Below are 19,302 nucleotides of genomic sequence, written 5' to 3'. Positions count from 1 at the left end.
AACAATGTTGCACAGTAAAGAATGTGTTCATTGGTAATAAAGCATTTTGAGCTTTAAGTATGACTAATTGCTTTATTGATCACCCCTTTACTAAAAGAGTGGGACAAAATAAAGCATACCACTGCTGCGGACGCCCCACCCCACGGGAGTCGGGCCTGTGGTGGTCATGGCCCCGAGGATCTGTGGTGGGCGTCCCTTATTTTCATTTCTGAAAGGTGGCACCCTAACACACACACACACAAATCCCCTCCTGTCTCATTACACCTCCTCTCTCTGTTCTGTTTCACTGTGTATGTCTCCAGGTCTGAGGGAGTTGAGGGTGACTGGTCTGTCCTGGTCCTGTCTGTCAGCACTGATCTCTCCCACTCTGCCCTACCTGCGGCTGTTGGATCTGCGCTGGTGTGAAGGCATTAAAGATGCCCAGATTAAAGAGATCATCAGCCCGCCTGGTTAGTCACAGCAGAAATGAGCAGAAACAAAGCTCAGTGACTGTATATGTGGGGCTGTCTTTTTGTGTCAGTGAAGTGTTAATTTCCTGGCTGAGGTTATTTCATTTCTTAGTGGTTTGTCATATGCCACAGTGTGGGGAATGGTATTATAGAGGGTACGGTGATGCCACTCCAGTGATGTACTGCCATTCTGGTGCCAAGAGTCAGTGTGTCTGACACGTGGCAATCATTGGTGTATTTTGGTCAGTCTACTTGGTGAAGGCACATCCATATAAACCTACCTGAAATCACACAAAATGCTTTTATTCACATTTTTGTTTTTCAACCACCTGACGTGTGATCACACAGGAAAAAATGTTATTTTGATCATGGTATAAATGCCAGCTTGTAGAATAAAGATTAATGATTGACATGATATGGTTACATTAGACAGTCATGTCACCAAACAATTTACAATTAATTTATTTGTGGATCATTACAAGATGCTGATTATGTGTACCGTACTTCCCAGACTAGTCCCACTTTTTTTTCATAGTTTGGCTGGTCCTGCGACTTATAGTCAGGTGAGGTCACAGTATACGGATTACCATCTACAGCTGCATGAGGGCACTCTAGGCTTGTGACAACTATATGCTGCACCTGTACCACTCTGCACCACAAATTACCTGAAAGTAAAGACAACTGAGAAAGACTGAACACAAACAAAATGCCCCCAAAAAAGAACATCTTATACTGCATGTTACAAACTGCAGGTAGTAAAATATGCAGCCAAAAACAGTAATCGTGCAGCAGAACGAAAGTTTGGAGTGAGTGAGAAACTTATGAGGTACTGGCGAAAAGCAGAGGTTTCTCTTACTGCAAAGAAAAAAACAAAGAAAGCTAATCGTGGGCTTAAAGCACGATGGCCAGAGCTGGAGAAACAAGTCCACAGATGGGTGCTTGAACAACGTGCTGCCAGGAGGCCTGTCAACGGTGGGCACTTGCCAAGGAGATGAATTTAAATGACTGCCACCGATGGTCATTTTCAAACGGAAAACCTTGCCAAAACACGAATCCCTCCCCTCCAAAGTTGTCGTGGCCGTGAATGAGAAAGGGTGGATGAATCAAGAAATGATGAACCTTTGGCTTACGTCCTGATGGCTTCTTTAAAACAGGCAAAGCCCTGCTTGTGATGGACATTATGCGAGCACACATAACGCCACAATTCAAAAATAGAATAAAAGTTTGCAACTCCATAACTGCCATTATCCCTGGAGGCTTAACCAAAGTTCTCCAGCCACTCAACATCACTCTGAACCGGAGCTTTATGGCAGCCTTGCGTCGCCTGTGGATGGTGGATGGAGAGCACAGCTTCACGGCAACGGGTAAGATGCGCCATGCAACTTTCCAGCAAGTCCTTGGGTGGATCGACAAAGCATGGACTTCAGTGACAACCGAAACCATCCTGTCGGGATTCAGAAAGGCCAGAATAACTGGAACTGATGCTGAGTCTGACGACAGCCTCGCCAAGAGGAGACAGCGCTTCATCTTCCTCCAGAGTTGGTGGAGTTGTTCAGGACTGACACCAAGGATGAAGATTTCAATGGATTCAGTGACGTGGAATGTGATTGGTAGCTTGGTGAACTTGCTTGTTGGACTCGCTGGCTTGTTAATTGAGCGTATTCAGCCTCCAGGGTATGTTATGTTTATGCTATTGTATAGCTAATTATCTGTTAATGTTTTACGTTAACATACCAGACACCTATTCAGCCAGATGTGTCTGTTGAATGTCTGTTTGTGTTTTTTTGTGAAATAAAATTCTAAATAAATAAGACTTATAGTCCAGTGCTTTCCCAGGGCTCTCAAGTTTTGAACTGAGTTTAGAGTGAGATTTTGGCGATGGCGGCGGCTCTGATCTAATAAATGACACATAAATTTGTGACCGACACATCACTAAATCCTCTACCTGTTCCACTGTTATAAGAAATAGTGGCGCAACTTGGTGGGCGCTATCCCGGTAATTTATTATTGATTTAATTTAATATTTATAATTTCTTATTAATTTTAATTATTAGTATTTACAAATACAAGGTGTGGCGTGTGAGTGTGTTAACGGGTTGAAATGCATGTGTCTCACACCCAATGCATGAGACTTGAGAGCCTCTTCAGTTCCTCTTCATGACACATTTTTTGACTGATGCAACTTATACTCCGGAGCGACTTACAGTCCAGAAAATATGGTATATATAGATTAAAGAGGCAAATATTCATGTTAGCAACTATTTTTGCAAGTAAAATAGTATATTATAAAATAGTAAAGAAATTCAGAAATTAAGAATACACATTAAATAATACCTTCATTTTATTCATGGCACTATGGCATTTAACTGCAGGTGGTTATTGTATGGATCATTGCCATGATAAATAAGGCACTAATACATGCAGAAAGCATGATGACAGAAGGCTCCTCAACATCCAATGTCACTGTCCAACAAGTCTCCTTTGAGGAAACTTTCGGCCCATCATGACATAGACAGCTCTGTCTTTAAAGGGAATAAAAGGAAAACTTCGCTAAAATCATGCCTGTAATCTCCATATTGACCTTTCTAGCTCATGTGACCTTTTCTTCTATCTGTCTCTCTAGGCTCAGACTCATCTCGCAGCAGACTGAGAAACATGGTGACGCTACGTCTGTCTGGTCTGGACATTAATGAGTCCACACTGAGACTGCTGCAGCGCCACCTGCCCCAGCTCGAGAGGCTGGACCTGGCTCACTGCAAAGACATAACAGACTCATCCATTGCCCTGCTGGCAACAGCAGGGACTCACACCCGCAACAACCTTACTGAACTCACACTGGCAGGTTGGTGTTTTGAGCATAGTCATGCTCTCACTTCAGATTCAGAAAATCCTTATTGATCCCTGCAGGAAAACAGCTTTGTTGCAGTAGAAGTTGCTTAACATACACTTAGAAAGAAGCATGCAATCCTTAAAAGAGCAAAAAAAAAAAAAAAAAATAGATTAAATAGATTAGATAACTTCTGTAGGTGGCAGGTCACTGTGTCATACCTGAAGTCAGCAGTGCACACAGTAAATAGATAAGATGACAGGACAATCTGGAGGCCCAGTGTAGGAGCCCTGAATGTGTATTTATATTGTTTATTAATTGTGCTTGCTTTTTTTAGTTTCACATTACTTGCCTGTTCATAAGTATGGTGGCATGTTTAGTTGTAGTTTTTTTTTTTTTTTTCTCTATTAAACTGTGGAAAAACACATCCAGACTGAAGCATGGATTTTTAGGAACATGTCGCAGTACTCAGTCCACACAGCGACTTTCATTGTTAGTAGTTATTATACCCAGTACTGCTCACCACAGTGTCTGACACACAGTTCTGGAGTTGCACATGCTGTGGTTGTCCAGTCTATCTAAAATGAACAAAAGATAAACTGGGAGAATGCAACTCCTGAAATTGATGTGAGTGAGCGATCTGCTTCAGATAAAACCAATTGCTCTGTTTTGATTTGTAGGAAGTTCATACATACTCACTCTACTCACTGTTTTATGGTGGGGTTGCAGAATCATGCTTTTTTTACCTCATAAACCATCTGGTTGAGCACAGACAAACCACACAACAGCAAAGTTTCATTTAGGATGACAGCGGTTCCTGATATCTGCATCTGCATCTGTCTCTGTCTGCATGTCCAGGTTGTAGTGAGCTGACAGATGGCTGTCTGTCCTACCTGAAGCGTCTCTCGTGTCTGACTCTGCTGGATCTCAGAGGATGTAAGAGCATCAGTAGACGAGCCTGTGACGCCTTCATTTCTGACTTGTCCCACGTCGCCCTCTACTGTATGATGGAGGAGAAGCTCATCCAGCGCATAGACTAACAAACATCTTGTTACAACGCACAGTTGCAGCTGCAAGGGGGAAGAATAAATGCTTTGTCAGATTTATTTTTTTTAATATGCTCAATGTTTTGTCTATCTTGCCCTTCACAACATGAGGAACACCAAACCTGGAGTTAGTCCTGTTAGAAACACTAAACCAAACTGGCTGTACTTTAGAACCCAGAGGAAACCACTCCAGAGCTCCTAAAATATCATTGTCTTCAGTTTCAACATGTGAATAAAGACCTCTTAGGATTTGTGGGAAGTTGTATTTTTTCACTGTTGATGGGGCTAGGCTAACGTTTTCCCCTTCTAGTCTTTGTGTTAAGCAGGCTAAATATTCAAAATTCAACATTCATATTTATCAACTCGATCCTCTCAACAAGCTTTTCTCACAAAATGTCTGAATATTTCTTTAAAAACTCTTAATTCACATTGTCTCTAAAGATTTTTGTGACTTCTCAAAGATTCACATTCTCTTTCCATTGCTAGTATGTACATAATATTAATTGGTTAAATGTGAAAGCACCGGGATGGAGCACTGCTTTTAAGTGAAGATATGGGAAATCTTGGAAACAGCAAGTGTTAATGTGGTATTCTCTGTTTCAAGTTCAGATTCCCTCAATGTTTTACTCATACACTTTTTTTTCCAGAGGTGTCAAAATGTGATTTGCTGAACTTTCAATTCATAGTAATTGTACAGCAAATAAAGCATTATGTCTACCACATACACACCTATGAAGTATGATATACTGTGGGGCCGCCTTCTCTGTGGTAGTGTGAGATGGAACAACTAACCTCAGCACCTGTGTCTATCTTAAAACTGACTGTGGTCTGTACCTGCATCGGCTGTGACAAGGAACCAAGGATGTGCCATTAGAGTTCCTGTGTTTCTAATACATGCTCTACTTCAGCGATTTCACATTTTACTGCAGTGTCCTTTTTTCTCACATGTATGTCATGTCACATCTGTGGCAGGACACTTGAATTTTTCATAACCAGGAGATTTTCCACATCAGTGGCATGGCTGGTGATCATAACATTTTTGCAAAGCGATTTACACTATGGGGCGGCACGGTGTAGCAGCAGGTAGTGCGCGTGCCTCACAGCAAGAAGGTCGCTGGTTCGATCCCTGGGTCGGGCGGGGGCCCCTCTGTGTGAAGCTTGCATGTTCTTCCCGTGCATGCATGGGTTCTCTCCGAGCACTCTGGCTTCCTCCCACAAACCAAAAAACATGCTCATTAGGTTAATTGGTGACTCATCTGAGCTGAGCTGAATCTGGATTGTGGATTGCAGCTGCATCTCCTGCCTTGGCCCTGCCTGACATCCACTGCAACTGCTACTGCTGTTATTACTGTCATTGTTACTGTGACTACATCTCTGTCTCTGTCTCTCTGTCTCTCTCTCTCTCTCTCTCTGACTGCATTTCTGTCTGTGTCGCTCTCTCTCTTTCTGTCTGTCTGTGTCTGTCTCACTCTCCCTCTCTCACCCAACCGGTCGAGGCAGATGGCCGCCCACCCAGAGTCTGTTTCTGCCTGTTAAAAGGAAGTTTTTCCTCGCCACTGTCGCCAAGTGCTTGCTCATGGGGGAATTGTTGGTTCTCTGTAGATAAAAGAGCTTTGTCTGTACCAGCTCTATATGGAAAGTGTCCTGAGACAACTTCTGTTGTGATTTGGCACTATACAAATAAAATTGAAATTGAAATTAATTGTTCTTAGGTGTGAGCGTGAGTGTGAATGGTTGTCTGTCTTGTATGTTGCCCTGCGATCGACTGGCGACCGGTACAGGGTGTACCCTGCCTCTCACCCGTTGACAGTAGAATAGGCCGTCAGCCCCCCCGCAACCCTGAAAGGGATGGGCGGGTATAGACAATGGATGGATGGATTTACAATATGTGCACCACCTCAGACATGTCCTCCAGCTGCTGTCGAGCATAAAATCTGTAGGAGTGGGTTGTCACAATGACACAGTGAAGGACAGCCAGTCATGTACATACAGAAACTCATTCACTCTGATAGTGTTAATTCAGCAGACCCCTACACCAGTGAAAATGCCAATCCCTAATCGGACTGGGGGAGATTCATCCAGCGGTTTCAAAGTCAACATTCAACATTATTATTTTTGATATATTATTAACCCAAAAGAACCCACAGTGACACAGGTGTCACAAATCCTTTAAATGTCCTGGAAAGTTCACATACTGAACATCCTGATTGGTCATGTGACAGGTCATGTAATTTTGTGTTCCCATAACAACATTTCCAAGATGTCTGTGTGCCAGGTTAGCGTATGTGACCGAACTAGCTAGATTTAAAAACCTTGTTTTTTGTTGCTAAAATTAAGATTAAGATTTACTTTATTGAGCACTGCACACACACGCCATGCTTCATGAAATTATTTTCTCCATCTTGGTCCATCGTTCCTCCGCAGCAGACCAGGAGCGGTGGGCTGCCTGCTGCCAGCCGACACCGGCGCCCGGGGGGACCCTTTTTCGTCACCATTAGTCAAGATGGTGATCTTCTTACATGTTTTTTTTGTGTGTGTTTTTTTGTTTTTGGGTTAATCAAGGAGGACACCCCGGGTGAACATGGGGAGAACATGCAAACTCCACACAGAGCAGAGGGCAAGGTGGAGGACACGCCACCAGCGCCCACAGCGGGGTTCGAACCGGCGACAGTGTTACAGGGATGCAAACAGGGAAAGCTGAAAAAAGAGAGTTGGCCGCGGCGGGTGGCAAGCGTAGCACTGCGTCTGACAACAAATACCTTCAGTGGGTTACTCATAAGGTGACAAAGATTAACAGGTAAATTGTTATCCAAGTCTTCAAATGTGCAATATTGTGTGTAAAGTGTACTAGTAATTGGTGGATCGCTCTTTTACTTGCATGGTATAATAAAAACATGTTAAACCAGAAAACATATAAGAGGCTCATCAGATCAATAAGAGACAGAGAGATTAAGCAATAACCAAATTCGTGTTTAATAACTAACAAAAAACTATTTACAATTACAGAGGTTTATCATTTTCCAATGAGAACTGATTAGCGCTTCATTTTTGATTTTTTTTGCAAGACCTCTAGAGCATTGCGCCTTGCAGCGTTCCTTTGTTTTGCTGCATGCCTCTGGCGTGCTACTTTCTCCAGTTCTTGTGCCGTCCTTTCGGCACTTTTGGCACTCACTGAGCAGCTCCTGCAGCCATACTCCACCTGAAATCCAAATGACTTTATTAATATGATTAGGCTATACAATCATAGTCTTGTCCAAGAACAAGGTAGCAACATAACATCAAGTAACAAAAAATAAGGTATAATAAATTAATAATAGCGATCACTGTTTGTGGTATTTGTGTACTGAGTACATGTTGTACTGATTGTGTGAGTGTGTGTGTACACGTGTACTGTAGGTTCAGTGTCCACTACACCTGTCTCCTTCTCTTCTCCATCAGCCTCTCTGCTCTCTGTGCTTTGTCTTTCCCTCCAGCAGCCCTCATGTTCTGGCACAGTTGTCTGTCTACAACAGCAAACTTTTCATCTTCTCTCCTGAACATTGCAGTTGCTGTCATTCCCCTAGCCTTCATGTAGTACTTTGTTGTCTGGATGGCATTGAATGTGGTAATGTTCACGTTTGAACTTTTAGGGTTGATGATGTCTTCCATTAGATTGAATGAAGACACCACCTTGAGTAATTTATTTCTTTGGTGCATAGTATACACCTAGCACATCCCTTTTTGTCAACTTTTCTAAAAAAAAAGTCTGACAACGGGAAAGTGTGCTTAACCTGCTTCACCTCAATTGATGTGTCTAATATCATCCATGACCATCTCCAACTGCTCTTACAACCTGAATCCAGCTCTTTGACTATGTGCGTCTTTCTCTTCAAACTCCCTCATTCTGAAAATCGATGCAGAGTTGATAAAGTTAGCTAACATGTCTAAAAGCAGCATGATTAAACAGTTAGCAAGTAGCACCCCACGAGCGTTACCATAGCAACACGCACACACACTGCGTGTCGCGTGTGGAGAGAAGCTGCTGACTAACGTTACAGTTGCTGCTTATAGCCTATAGCCTAGTTATTGTTGTAGTTACTGTTCATTGACAATTAATAATCACACTTAAATGTGCAACGCTTACCTCAAAAGTCGTCCCTCCGAAATCAGTACAGTCCTCCACTACGTCCTTGCGCGGCATCGACCACGGCATCAAGCCATTTAAGAATTCTAATGCTTACATAACATGTCCTTTATTACATTTTAACTGTTGTGAACACGTTTCTCGAACAAACTGATATAAAACAAATCAGATAAATATCGTTGTGACATATATGTCACATCAGGCCTTTAACCTTAAAATTGTCACGGAAAACCTAATGTGACATATATGTCACAATAAGAAAAAAAAATTTGTGATTTGTGTGAACTTACCCTTTCTCTGTCAACTGCTTTATTGATGTTATTTCAAAAATTCTTAAAGACACATGTTCTGGTCTCAACTTTTATTACAAACCAAAAATTCTTTTACATCTATGAAGTAACACAAGTGCAAAGTGTTTGAGTCATCCCTTTGCGCCTGTGCTCATCTTGTTTCATCAGTATGGTATGTGCTGGAACCGACATGTTTCTGTCTGTCTAGTAGCTCTTGGTGGTCTCATATGTATCTGGAAAAGGGAGGCTGACGTGTCCACTTCCAGCCACTAGAGGCAGGATTCCAGCGTTGGGAACAACATTCCATGACAATGTCAGAGTGATGTTCTTATTAGCCCTGCAAAGGAGGCAGACATGACAGTTAGCACTTCAGAATTTATAATGATGTTCACAAGCTGGATGTTGCCAATCTTGCTCTTGAAGTTCATTTTACATGTCACAAGGAGGTTGACTCCTGAGTAAGAAGCCTGTGTACACAGTGGTATAATGTGTTGTGTGTCTGGATGAGCTTTCTGTCTGAGAAAATGACTGATGATGTTTTAGTATTGTTATCCACTTTCACTCAGCTTGGGCTGAGCTAAGAGTGCATTTTCCATATGTAGCATAAATAAACTTGTATTTCGTTGTGTAGTGCTGTGTTGTAAAATGGCAAATAAATTAACCTTGAAGGTGTAGACGGGGTACTCGGGTAGCAGATTTTAATTAAACAGAAGTGCGGGGGCTGGACATTAAAATTGCTTTAAAAATCAAGGACTAATTAGCCTATTACTGTACAATTTCTCAAAAAATTGACTCAAAAAATGGAAAATCCACAATGAATCAGAAATACACAGGATGAGGTGTTAACTGTCCTATTATGCCAATAGGTGAGCACTTACACAGGAGTTATTAGGAATGGTGGACAACAACAGATCAACAGATGGGGCTCTCCAGACTAACAAGCATGGGGCACATCTTCGTGATCACTGTTTCATTTCGGCCTTTCATCACTATACATCCTCCTCAAGGTGGCCTGCTGCAGGCTGATCAGGCCTCAGCATGTGTCCATGCTCAATCACACCGAAGTTCAACCTGTCGCTGAGAGGTTGACAGGAGTTCTTATATAGATGCTCTTCCAACCCCTGCTGTACATGGTAGGTTGTTTTGATGTCCCGTGGTTTATGCCGACATTTTTTGGGCCCAGTCTAGGTCATTATACTTGAGTCAGATCCACCGGCTGCTCCTCTCAGCCACCTCTGGGAGCGCTCTGATTGTCTTCCAGAAAGCCTGACTGTGACATCCGAGTTCCCTCAGAAGTCTAGTCGTAGATGATGCCACAAACCCTCTGCATCCCACTTCAACTGGGCGGAGTCTGGTGTTCCAGCCACGCTGTTGCACTTGCGCTGCTAAGTTGATAACTACACTTCAGAAGACAAGAAGGCTGTTCACTCAGACAGTTCAGACAGTCTGTGCGCTGTCCGTGTCTTTATTTAAAATTTGTAATTATTTATAAATTCGTTTTTCACTGTGTGAGAAAATGGATGTGGTGTGTGAGCATGTGAAAAGTAGGCTATCAACTGAAGGAGTCAGCAGCTCCTCTGGCAGCAGCCTCTCCCTCTCTGCACTGGACAGCCAGAAGTGACAATGAGTAAATTTAGTTTGGAGTGAGATCAAATATCGGTGAAGTTGGTGATTGTATGAGTAGGCACTATTTGACACTACCCACTGCAGGGGTCAGGTCATAATAATTTCAAATTAGTAATCATGGTCAATGATGAATAAGTATGGTTGATCAGCACACTTGCTAATCTCTAGACATCATAGCTTACATCGGGAGACCAAACCTAACCAGGGTATGTCGGGAAATTTCTCAATTACATTCATGTTTTTGCAGAGGCATACAGTCACAATAATAAACTATTATTGGGAATCGCAATAAAGTGTGTCCCCATCCTATAACAATAGTGACTCAACTGTCACTCCTGCCTGCGAGCGCATAGTGAAAGGAGAGGGAGGGATACTGGTGCCAGCAGGGCATTGTCCTCTTTTTGTGCCTTTATCAGTATAAATGTATTGTTCACTGCATGAGACAATGGACTTGTGTCATGAGAGCATGTGATAAGTGCCAGTTGCTGAAGTCTCACGGTCAATGCATGAGGGGCTTTTTTATTCATCTTTTGTCTGACCCATACTAGGATATGTCAGCCACCGATGCTTTGTTTTGCCCTTTGTTTTTTTATCTGTCTCCTGTCAGTCCACCAATGTTATGCTGCTAAGTAATGACAATACTCAATTGCTGGATTAGTTCTTCACATTTGGTAGTCTTAAGTCTACATAATGACTGAGGAAATTTCAAAATTATGATTTTTGTGCATTCCAATATGGGATTGGCACAATTTTTACAGTGGGAAGAGAGACAACGTTGGTGATTTTTCCAATGATAAAGAGTTTAAATCATTCATTCACTGGCGTTGACTGTGAGATCTCCCCAAATCAATTGCCATGGTGGAGAAACGTCCCAATTCAGGAGTACTGTTATTGCCTTTAGGACCACAAAGAATATTTACTTACTTCAATTTCAAATTTGCTTCTGTAGCAGTCTTTCAAACATCATCAGACACCTGAACTCTGTTCTGGTATTTAGTCATTTGGTCCTTGAGGTAAATCACTGAAAATGCTCTCTTTAAAAAACACCAGATTGTCATATTTTGTACAAACATTGCAGTTTTATTAAGAAATGCAGACCATATATGTGAGAATACCTTGTTTTCATTTTGTCACGTGTTCAGGCTCCTATATCAGCTTTAGACAGAACTGACACAGGAGCCTCCTGCAAACACTAGCATCAAGCATGCCGAAACAAATTTTTGAGGTGATTAACAACAATGGCACAGCTACTCATTACTGAATCCTTTTTTGAACATTTTAATTCTATTTTAGGGGGTTCTGGGGGTTTTTGAGATATGGTGTTAAACTTCTGATCAGCTAATGAACAGCCTGTTTCAGTTTAATACTTGTTTGCAATAAATTGCTTACTCAAATTTTTTTGTCTCACTTCCATTTCTTCTTTTTGCATTTTGAAGCTCTACTTAGAACCTTCTTAAGATCCAACAGTGCAAAATGTAAATTCTTGCAATTTTTCAACTGGTCTTAAAATTTTGATCAGGAGTGCACTTCATAACAACCTGATAAACTACCAGTCTGATTCATTGGTCTAACCCTCAGTTATGTGATGGCCACTCTGTTTCAAATGTTACAGTGTAAGAATGCAATTCCATGATGGGACACTCTCCTAGTTCAGTTGCAAGATAACACTAAAACCTGGAATACTGTTATCCAAATGATTTAGACGTGAATGGAATCCCTCAGGATTGCTACTTGATTTGAGGACAATTTATGGAGGGTTATACATGTATTAGATTAGATTAGATTAGATTAGATTAGATTAGATTAGATTCGATTCGATTCGATTCGATTCGATTCGATTGAATTTTATTGATCCCTTTGGGAGGACCCCTCAGGGAAATTGGAGTTCCAGCAGCTCAAAGTGATGCAGGTAAAAAGGTAATAAAATACAATAAAAATAGAGAAAAATATGTGCTAAACAATATATACAATGATGAAGTGAACTTTAGTAGACCGGTAAGATTAATGCACAGCCAATTTATGTTGTTATGGAATATTGTACACTTTCAGTTTAGTTATTGCACAGTGTCACAATTGCTCCTTCCCTTCCCACCCCCTGTCCCATGTTAACTCCTCAACCAGAGTGAGGACTTGTACAGTCTGATGGCATGAGGGGCAAGAGTGTTTCAGTCTGTTCGTCCTGCACCTGGGAAGGAGCAATCTTCCACTGAACAGGCTCCTCTGGTTACTGATGACGGATGATGAGTCACCCAAAATCTTATTGATGATGGTGTCATCAGTAACCATCATATGACACACACACACACACACACACACACACACACACACATATATACATATATATACATATATATATACATATATACACACACACACACACACACACACACACACACACACACACACACACACACACACACACATATATATATATATATATATATATATATATATATATATATATATATATATATATATATATATATATATATATATATATATATGTATGCATGTGTGTTTATGTATATATATACACAGCCAGGAGCCACAGCCACATATATACACACATATGTGTATGTGTGTGTGTGTGTGTGTGTGTGTGTGTGTGTGTGTGTGTGTGTGTGTGTGTGTATGTATAATATTGTCAGATTATTATAGCTAAGAACATGCAAATAGTATATTCATGTTGTAACTGGTTGTGGTGGTGCTCATTTTTTGTAAACTGCTGGGTCGTTGAATCCTTACGTATCATTTCATACACTAATGATAGGTTGTGTAAAATCTGAAAGGTCATTAGCAACTATAATTAAGTAATAGTAACTAATTTAGTGAACTAAATGGAACAATATTTCTCTATAATAAGAAAATTAGCAGAAAATTGAGATGTTAAGAACAAGTACAACAAAATTTTGTACTTTTCATTCATGGTGCCAAAAGATTAAACCAATAAGACTTGGGTGACTCTTGACACTGTCAGGTCAAATTTCTCTAAGAAATATCAATAGGCAATAGGCAGATAGCCATGAAATATACATTGAAAGCTGTACAATGTGTGTGGGTGTATTTGCCTGTGTTCATGCATGTCTAACCTGAGCCCATTCCCATCATCAAAGAAGAAGTATTTGGACTTCATGTCTCTGAGGTTCAGTTTGGTGTTTTCACCTCGAAGGACAATCTTATCCCACAGCACCACCTGGTTTAGGGACTGACACACACACACACACACACACACACACACACACACACACACACACACACACACAGTTTGTCGGTGACAATATCCATTGATCAATTCCATATTATATTACATATTTTGACATTTACACTCAGTGGCCACTTTGTTTAGTACACCTATCAAATCGAATGCAATGCAGTACAACAGCTCACTCAGCCATAAATTCTATTTTCACAAAGACAGTAAAGGTCAGTTTTGATCAACTCTGTCAGAGAGGTATCAACAAGTGCTGATAATGTTTTGCCACCCCATTCACAAACATGAGTGGAGAAGAATATTAGAAACACATTTCAATATAAGACAGTCCAATAAACACATAGTTATAACCAACCATGAACATTATAAGCTTCAGAAAGGTAGAATTTGACATTTTTTAGATCTCTACAAGGCCTCTGACATTGTGATCATTCTTTGCTTTTACATATTTTACGAGCTATTTGTTTTAATGCAAGTGCTTGTGCATGTTTCCATGTTTCAGTTTTAGGTCCAGTTCATTTTACAATTTACATAAATAATAACATTTCATTTTTAACTGACTGACATGCACATACACAGATGTTACAATATTGTATTGTATTGCAGACTCTGCTCAGCTAGCTTTGGAAAACTTGCAACATTACTTTAACGTTCTCTACATCTCACTCTCTACAGCACGAGGTAATGGTGGTGAAAAGTGAAGGAATACTCTGAGATCTCGGAATTAAAGGATCATTTTTACAGAATGTCATTTATAAAGCTCAAGTGAACATGCTATATAACCAAACACAGGCAGACAAACCTGATCTGCTCATAATTACACTTCTTAATGAAAGGCCAATAATGTGCCTGTCTGTCAGTCTAACCTTAGTGTGTGTGTGTGTGTGTGTGTGTGTGTGTGTGTGTGTGTGTGTGTGTGTGTGTGTGTGTGTGTGTGTGTGTGTGTGAGGACTATGACTTACATTGCTCTTTGTGGCATACTCGGCTGACAGATAGAGAAACAGCTGTTTCACGTTCCAGTCAAAAATTGGCTGCAAATGTAGGAAAAGTTGAGGAACAACAAGAGAACACACATTTACCCTGCAGAACCAGAGCTGGTTGAGTTCACTCCTTTCTCACCACTGTCTCTCATCACACAGGAAGTATGGCAACACACTGACACAACAGAGCAGAAACTCAGGAAACAAACTGCTATTGTAGAACATGGAGACAGGTCTATTTCTCAGAGGCTTCTGTAGAAAGAACTGAAACTAAAATAAGACTTCTTTGTTCTACTTAGATGTACTGTGCAGTACAGTGCATGCCATTTTAAACAGCAGTATTCTAAAGGATATCAGCTGAGAGGTCAAAGGTGATGAAACCCAGATCGCTGCGCTCTCTAGGTCCTGTGAAGTCATCAACATTCTTCCTGTTAAACAGGGAGGGAAAAGGAAGGATGAAGGAAGAGTAATGACGGGGACAGAGAGTGATTTCAGGCAAAACCTGCTTCCAACCTAAAGCTTTTCTTAAAAAACAGCAGGATGTCTGTGAATGTAAAGAGGGGTCTCCTTTGGAAGCTACCCATGTGATTAAGGGTGAGGGATTTGGGATATGTCAGAACTAAAGAAATTGATGTTTATGACATTAGTTCTGACTGGTGCTACCATAAATAGCAGCTTTGATTAATTTTGATTTTTTGATTTGATTTTGATTAATGAGGTGAAGTTGGCATGAATTGGGATATTCGATGGATATTCACTCCATGTCGTAGTTTTTTTCAATAGCTTCCACGTCATGTGACTTAATGACTCAAAATACATATTGGATATTATTACTACACTGGAGAAATGCGACACACCCCATCACGGTGTATTTTAGTGCCCGTCTTATGTAAATATGGAAAAATTTTATGGAAAAATTGGCAAATCTGAAATGTCGAAAACTTGACATGAGGAGTGAGGAGAGAGCTGGCTCTCCAAACCCCAGAGGCATCAGGTGTATACGTTTTTAAATCAGTCAAGCAGAATATACCTGAATTACAATGTTTGGTAAATAAATACAAAAAAAAGATCTTGTTCAGTCTTTGACGAGCACACTTGTGCTATGTGTGCAGCCTTACAACTATAGTGAAAATACATTTATAATGTGATCTCTGATGTAGACACAAGTGCACTTGGATATGGCTAATAATAAGACACCTGACACAATTATGTATACAACTTGGTGTTTGACAAAAACAATGAAAAAAAATATATGAATGCATCAAATCATATAAAAATTCAACAAATCCTATGTGATGACTATGAGAGCTGATTACACAGCCATCTAGTCATCATATAGGATTTGCTGAATTTTTATATGATTTGCGCCCAGTGTGCGCAAATGGACAAAACAGCATTGGAAAAGGCCAAAAAAGGAAACTGAAATTGTCCCATTGTAAATTAAGGGACTTTAAAATGTGGTGAGTCTTATTTGTCCAGAGTAGTGAAACAGTCCTGGGTTGGTTTGGAGTCATTAGGTCACATGACATGGAAGCTAGAACGCAACCAGGAGTGAATGTCCGGCAAAAATCCAACTTCATGCCAACTTCACCTCGATTTTGTGATTACATTTTGTCAGAGGATGGTTTATTGAAATTCAGTCATAGCCTGTGAGTCAATGAAGTACTAAATGTCTACATACAGCTATTAAGTTCCATCCATCCATTTTCTATACCGCGTATCCCTTTCGGGGTTGCGGGGGGTGCTGGAGCCTATCCCAGCCGTCGACGGGCGAGAGGCGGGGTACACCCTGGACCGGTCACAGCTATTAAGTTAACACACTTATTTACAGACACTCAGTTCAACTGTTAACATGAATTTCATTTTAGGTTAAGATTTTTTTTATTGTTACATGCATTTACTTAAGAAGAAAGAATCTAATCTGTCTGAAAAAATTGCTTTGAAAAAAAAAAAAATGCTTGTTTTACACTACCTGTTCCCTGATCTGTTTCTATGCCATGGCTTTAGCATTGCACAAGATTTTCAAGTGTTATTAAAACATGCTTAATATAAATGCCGACATAATTTGACTAAATACACTTAAGGTTAATGTAGCTAGTTTTGTTTTTATTATTTTTCACATGTCTACACACAAGCTGTCATACAAGTTTGCCTAAATGCAATACTGTGTAGACGGAACAATACACTGACCTAAGAGATGTGTCATCAAAAAGTAAGTAACAAGAATAAGCATGTTACTTTGTATTCGGTTAAAACTCTCAGTACCTGACAATTTTCCATATTTGCTGGATTTCTTTATCTGTGCTTGTATGTACGTCACTTATTTATTAGCAGGTGCGAGATGTTCAATGGAGACTTCAACGGTGTTCCTCACTCTACAGGCACTTCCTGCTTGTCTTATTTCGGACTATATTTACAGTATAAGGCTGATACAACCTGCTAAAACTGACATGTATATATTTCCAAGTGCATGCACGAGAGTTTCAAGCACAGTAAATATCAAACTGCGAAGTCTGGCCAAATACCACCAGAAGGCTCATGACTTAGCACCGACCAGTAGTCTTTGAAATGCTCATTAACATTAAGGGCGTTAAAGCATCGGTAATAAATGTTGCATAGCTACAATATCGTACAGAATAACAGGGCACTGTGAAAGCACTTCAAGCTAACAGCTGTTGAACGACGATGAGTCTTACAGCATGACTTTAGCGACGTGGATGTCCACGGGAACTCTTCTGTCTTTGAACGCTGTCGTGATGAAACAGCCAAAAGTTAAGGCGGCCATAACGCTCAGAGAGAAGGCGAACAAAGAGTTAGCTCTTGAAAGAACCGTGTTCATCTTTAAGTAGGAGCTACGACTAGAGGAATGATTAGAACAACAGTCATTCAAGACCAGATGTACTGCAAAGGAAGTATGAGTTTGCTAGCAAGAAAAAGGAAGTACAGTTCATGTAATCAACACGTACTTCCTGTTCATGCCTTTCAAATGCATTTCTAAATACCGTCATTTTTTGTCATCGAAATAAATCTGGTAAGGATGAAGGGATGTAAGGAATGGTTTGGTAAATGAAGATACACTTTTAAAAATTTGACTTTAGTTGGCTACATTCAAGTACCCCAAGAGGGGATCGTTTCGACCCTTTATAACGTTTTCAACAAGCTGACCAACAATGTGCAACGAAATAATTAATTACCGATTTTGGACAAGCAGCTTGCGAAAGAGTCTACTGTAATGAAAAAGATTTAACTCATTGCAGTGTTTTGTTTTGTTTTGTTTTGTTTTTTTACTCTGGGAAAGACAAAATTGATGTACTTCCGTTTTTGTGTGTATCACCGTTAACTTGATGCAACTTCTTATTCGCACAATGCAGTATGACGTACATCCAAGCGGTCGCGTGATTCTATAATTAGGGGTGCATTTCAAGTCCATGGACTGTATCTGTCAATTTTACCAAATGTTATTGGTCATTATTTCAAACAATGACCAATTTTATATTGGATGATATTTCTGTTTTATTTAATGCAAAAAGTTAACAGTTTACATAATTTGAAAAAAAAAAAAAAAAAAAAAAAAGCAAATTATATATTGGAATTTGCAGTTTTGTGCCGTCCAATTTCTTAAATGTCAAGTTTGCTCTTAAAACTTAACAATAGAATACATGTTTTTATATATTATTTCAGCATTAATTGTTCAAAAATCAAATTGTTCAGTAATCATTAATACATGATAGAGCTGTTAAATCTATTTAAAACATTAATGTACATGAAATTATTCACTTTATGTGTGTCCAAGAAATCATTGTCAACTGTGTTACCCACTATAACCCCCAATGGTTTGCTCCAAAGTCACATGACTCACATTGCTGGAGGGCACATACTTTTTGGCAGGAACCTTGAAGACAGTGTGGTAAGTTTCAACTCCTCCTCGTTAATATTTCATCAAAATGATTGTCTACACATGGAGTGGATTAATTGTTTGTCAACTGTGTTATCAACATTTTCTTGTCTACTTACGTAAGATGTTTTAATGACAAAAATGTAAAGAAAGCACAAAGAAATATGAGTTGATAATAGTCATGTGGTGACATCTTCAACGTCTGTAGCTAGCACAAAGGCCAAAAATGGAGGAAAATGTCAACTGTGTTACATGTCAACTGTTACCCATCAAGTGTAACACAGGGAATGACACGGTTGACAATTTTGGCAGGGTTTATTTTCATAGTTCATGCTTATTGAGCATAGTTGGTTTAAACACATTAACTTGATTAAATTGTTATTACACATAAATTGCATGATGAAATATATACAAGTGTAATAAGGTAGTAATTACATAAATGTATGATTTGAATGATACATATAAGGGAATAACTCAACTGACCTGAAACTATTAATTGAAACTATTGCTATTACATAGAAATGACATGATGAATGCACCTTTGTAGGTGTAATTACTTCAAATCAAATCAAATCAACTTTATTTATATGGCACTTTTCATACTTTATAGTAATACAAAGTGCCTCACAGGGGTTAAAAACAACAACATTAAAAAGCAGTGTGACCCCAAACCTCCCACCCCCCCCAAATATACACAGAGATACACAATTACATACAGTCATGCACATACATGGACAGACATACATACCCACACACACAAACTTACACACACCCACATACATACACTAACTGTCGCTGAGGAGACATGGCTGGGCACCGAGAACCGAGGTGTGGAAGAAGCTACCATTTGGGGGC

General features: G+C 40.0%; 2 protein-coding genes across 7 annotated transcripts in view; one reads left to right on the top strand and one right to left on the bottom strand.

Annotated features, from left to right (window-relative positions):
- kdm2aa (lysine (K)-specific demethylase 2Aa) overlaps window positions 1–4,575 on the top strand; it is a 47,652-nt gene extending 43,077 nt beyond the window's left edge. For all 6 annotated transcript variants that reach the window (XM_070987381.1, XM_070987372.1, XM_070987396.1 and 3 more), the window contains 3 exons: window positions 303–449; window positions 3,073–3,291; window positions 4,135–4,575. In XM_070987381.1, the coding sequence (XP_070843482.1) occupies window positions 303–449; window positions 3,073–3,291; window positions 4,135–4,316 (548 nt within the window). In that variant the 3' untranslated portion in view covers window positions 4,317–4,575. The remainder of the gene's footprint in view (window positions 1–302; window positions 450–3,072; window positions 3,292–4,134) is intronic.
- A 2,699-nt stretch (window positions 4,576–7,274) lies between these two features.
- spcs3 (signal peptidase complex subunit 3) lies at window positions 7,275–17,483 on the bottom strand. Its single transcript, XM_070987500.1, has 5 exons — window positions 17,249–17,483; window positions 14,907–14,980; window positions 14,535–14,611; window positions 13,451–13,566; window positions 7,275–9,072 (listed from the first exon to the last, which is right to left on the bottom strand). Exons 1-5 carry the CDS (start codon window positions 17,389–17,391, stop codon window positions 8,940–8,942), a joined length of 543 nt encoding a protein of 180 aa, XP_070843601.1. The 5' UTR covers window positions 17,392–17,483; the 3' UTR covers window positions 7,275–8,939.
- Window positions 17,484–19,302: the final 1,819 nt, after the last annotated feature.

The sequence above is a fragment of the Chaetodon trifascialis genome, chromosome 2, assembly GCF_039877785.1.
Source record: "Chaetodon trifascialis isolate fChaTrf1 chromosome 2, fChaTrf1.hap1, whole genome shotgun sequence".
Classification (NCBI taxonomy): domain Eukaryota; kingdom Metazoa; phylum Chordata; class Actinopteri; order Chaetodontiformes; family Chaetodontidae; genus Chaetodon; species Chaetodon trifascialis.
This window is presented reverse-complemented; position numbering and strand designations above follow the sequence as displayed.

What these genes read in the sequence shown, in the direction of transcription:
- spcs3 (XM_070987500.1), bottom strand. Translation starts at nt 17,391, where the DNA reads ATGAACACGGTTCTTTCAAGAGCTAACTCTTTGTTCGCCTTCTCTCTG. An exon ending in CACGTCGCTAAAGTCATGCT is followed by an intron (nt 14,981 to 17,248) that starts GTAAGACTCATC and finishes CCTGTTTAACAG; the next exon opens with GAAGAATGTTGATGACTTCA. An exon ending in GATGATGGGAATGGGCTCAG is followed by an intron (nt 9,073 to 13,450) that starts GTTAGACATGCA and finishes CCTCCTTTGCAG; the next exon opens with GGCTAATAAGAACATCACTC.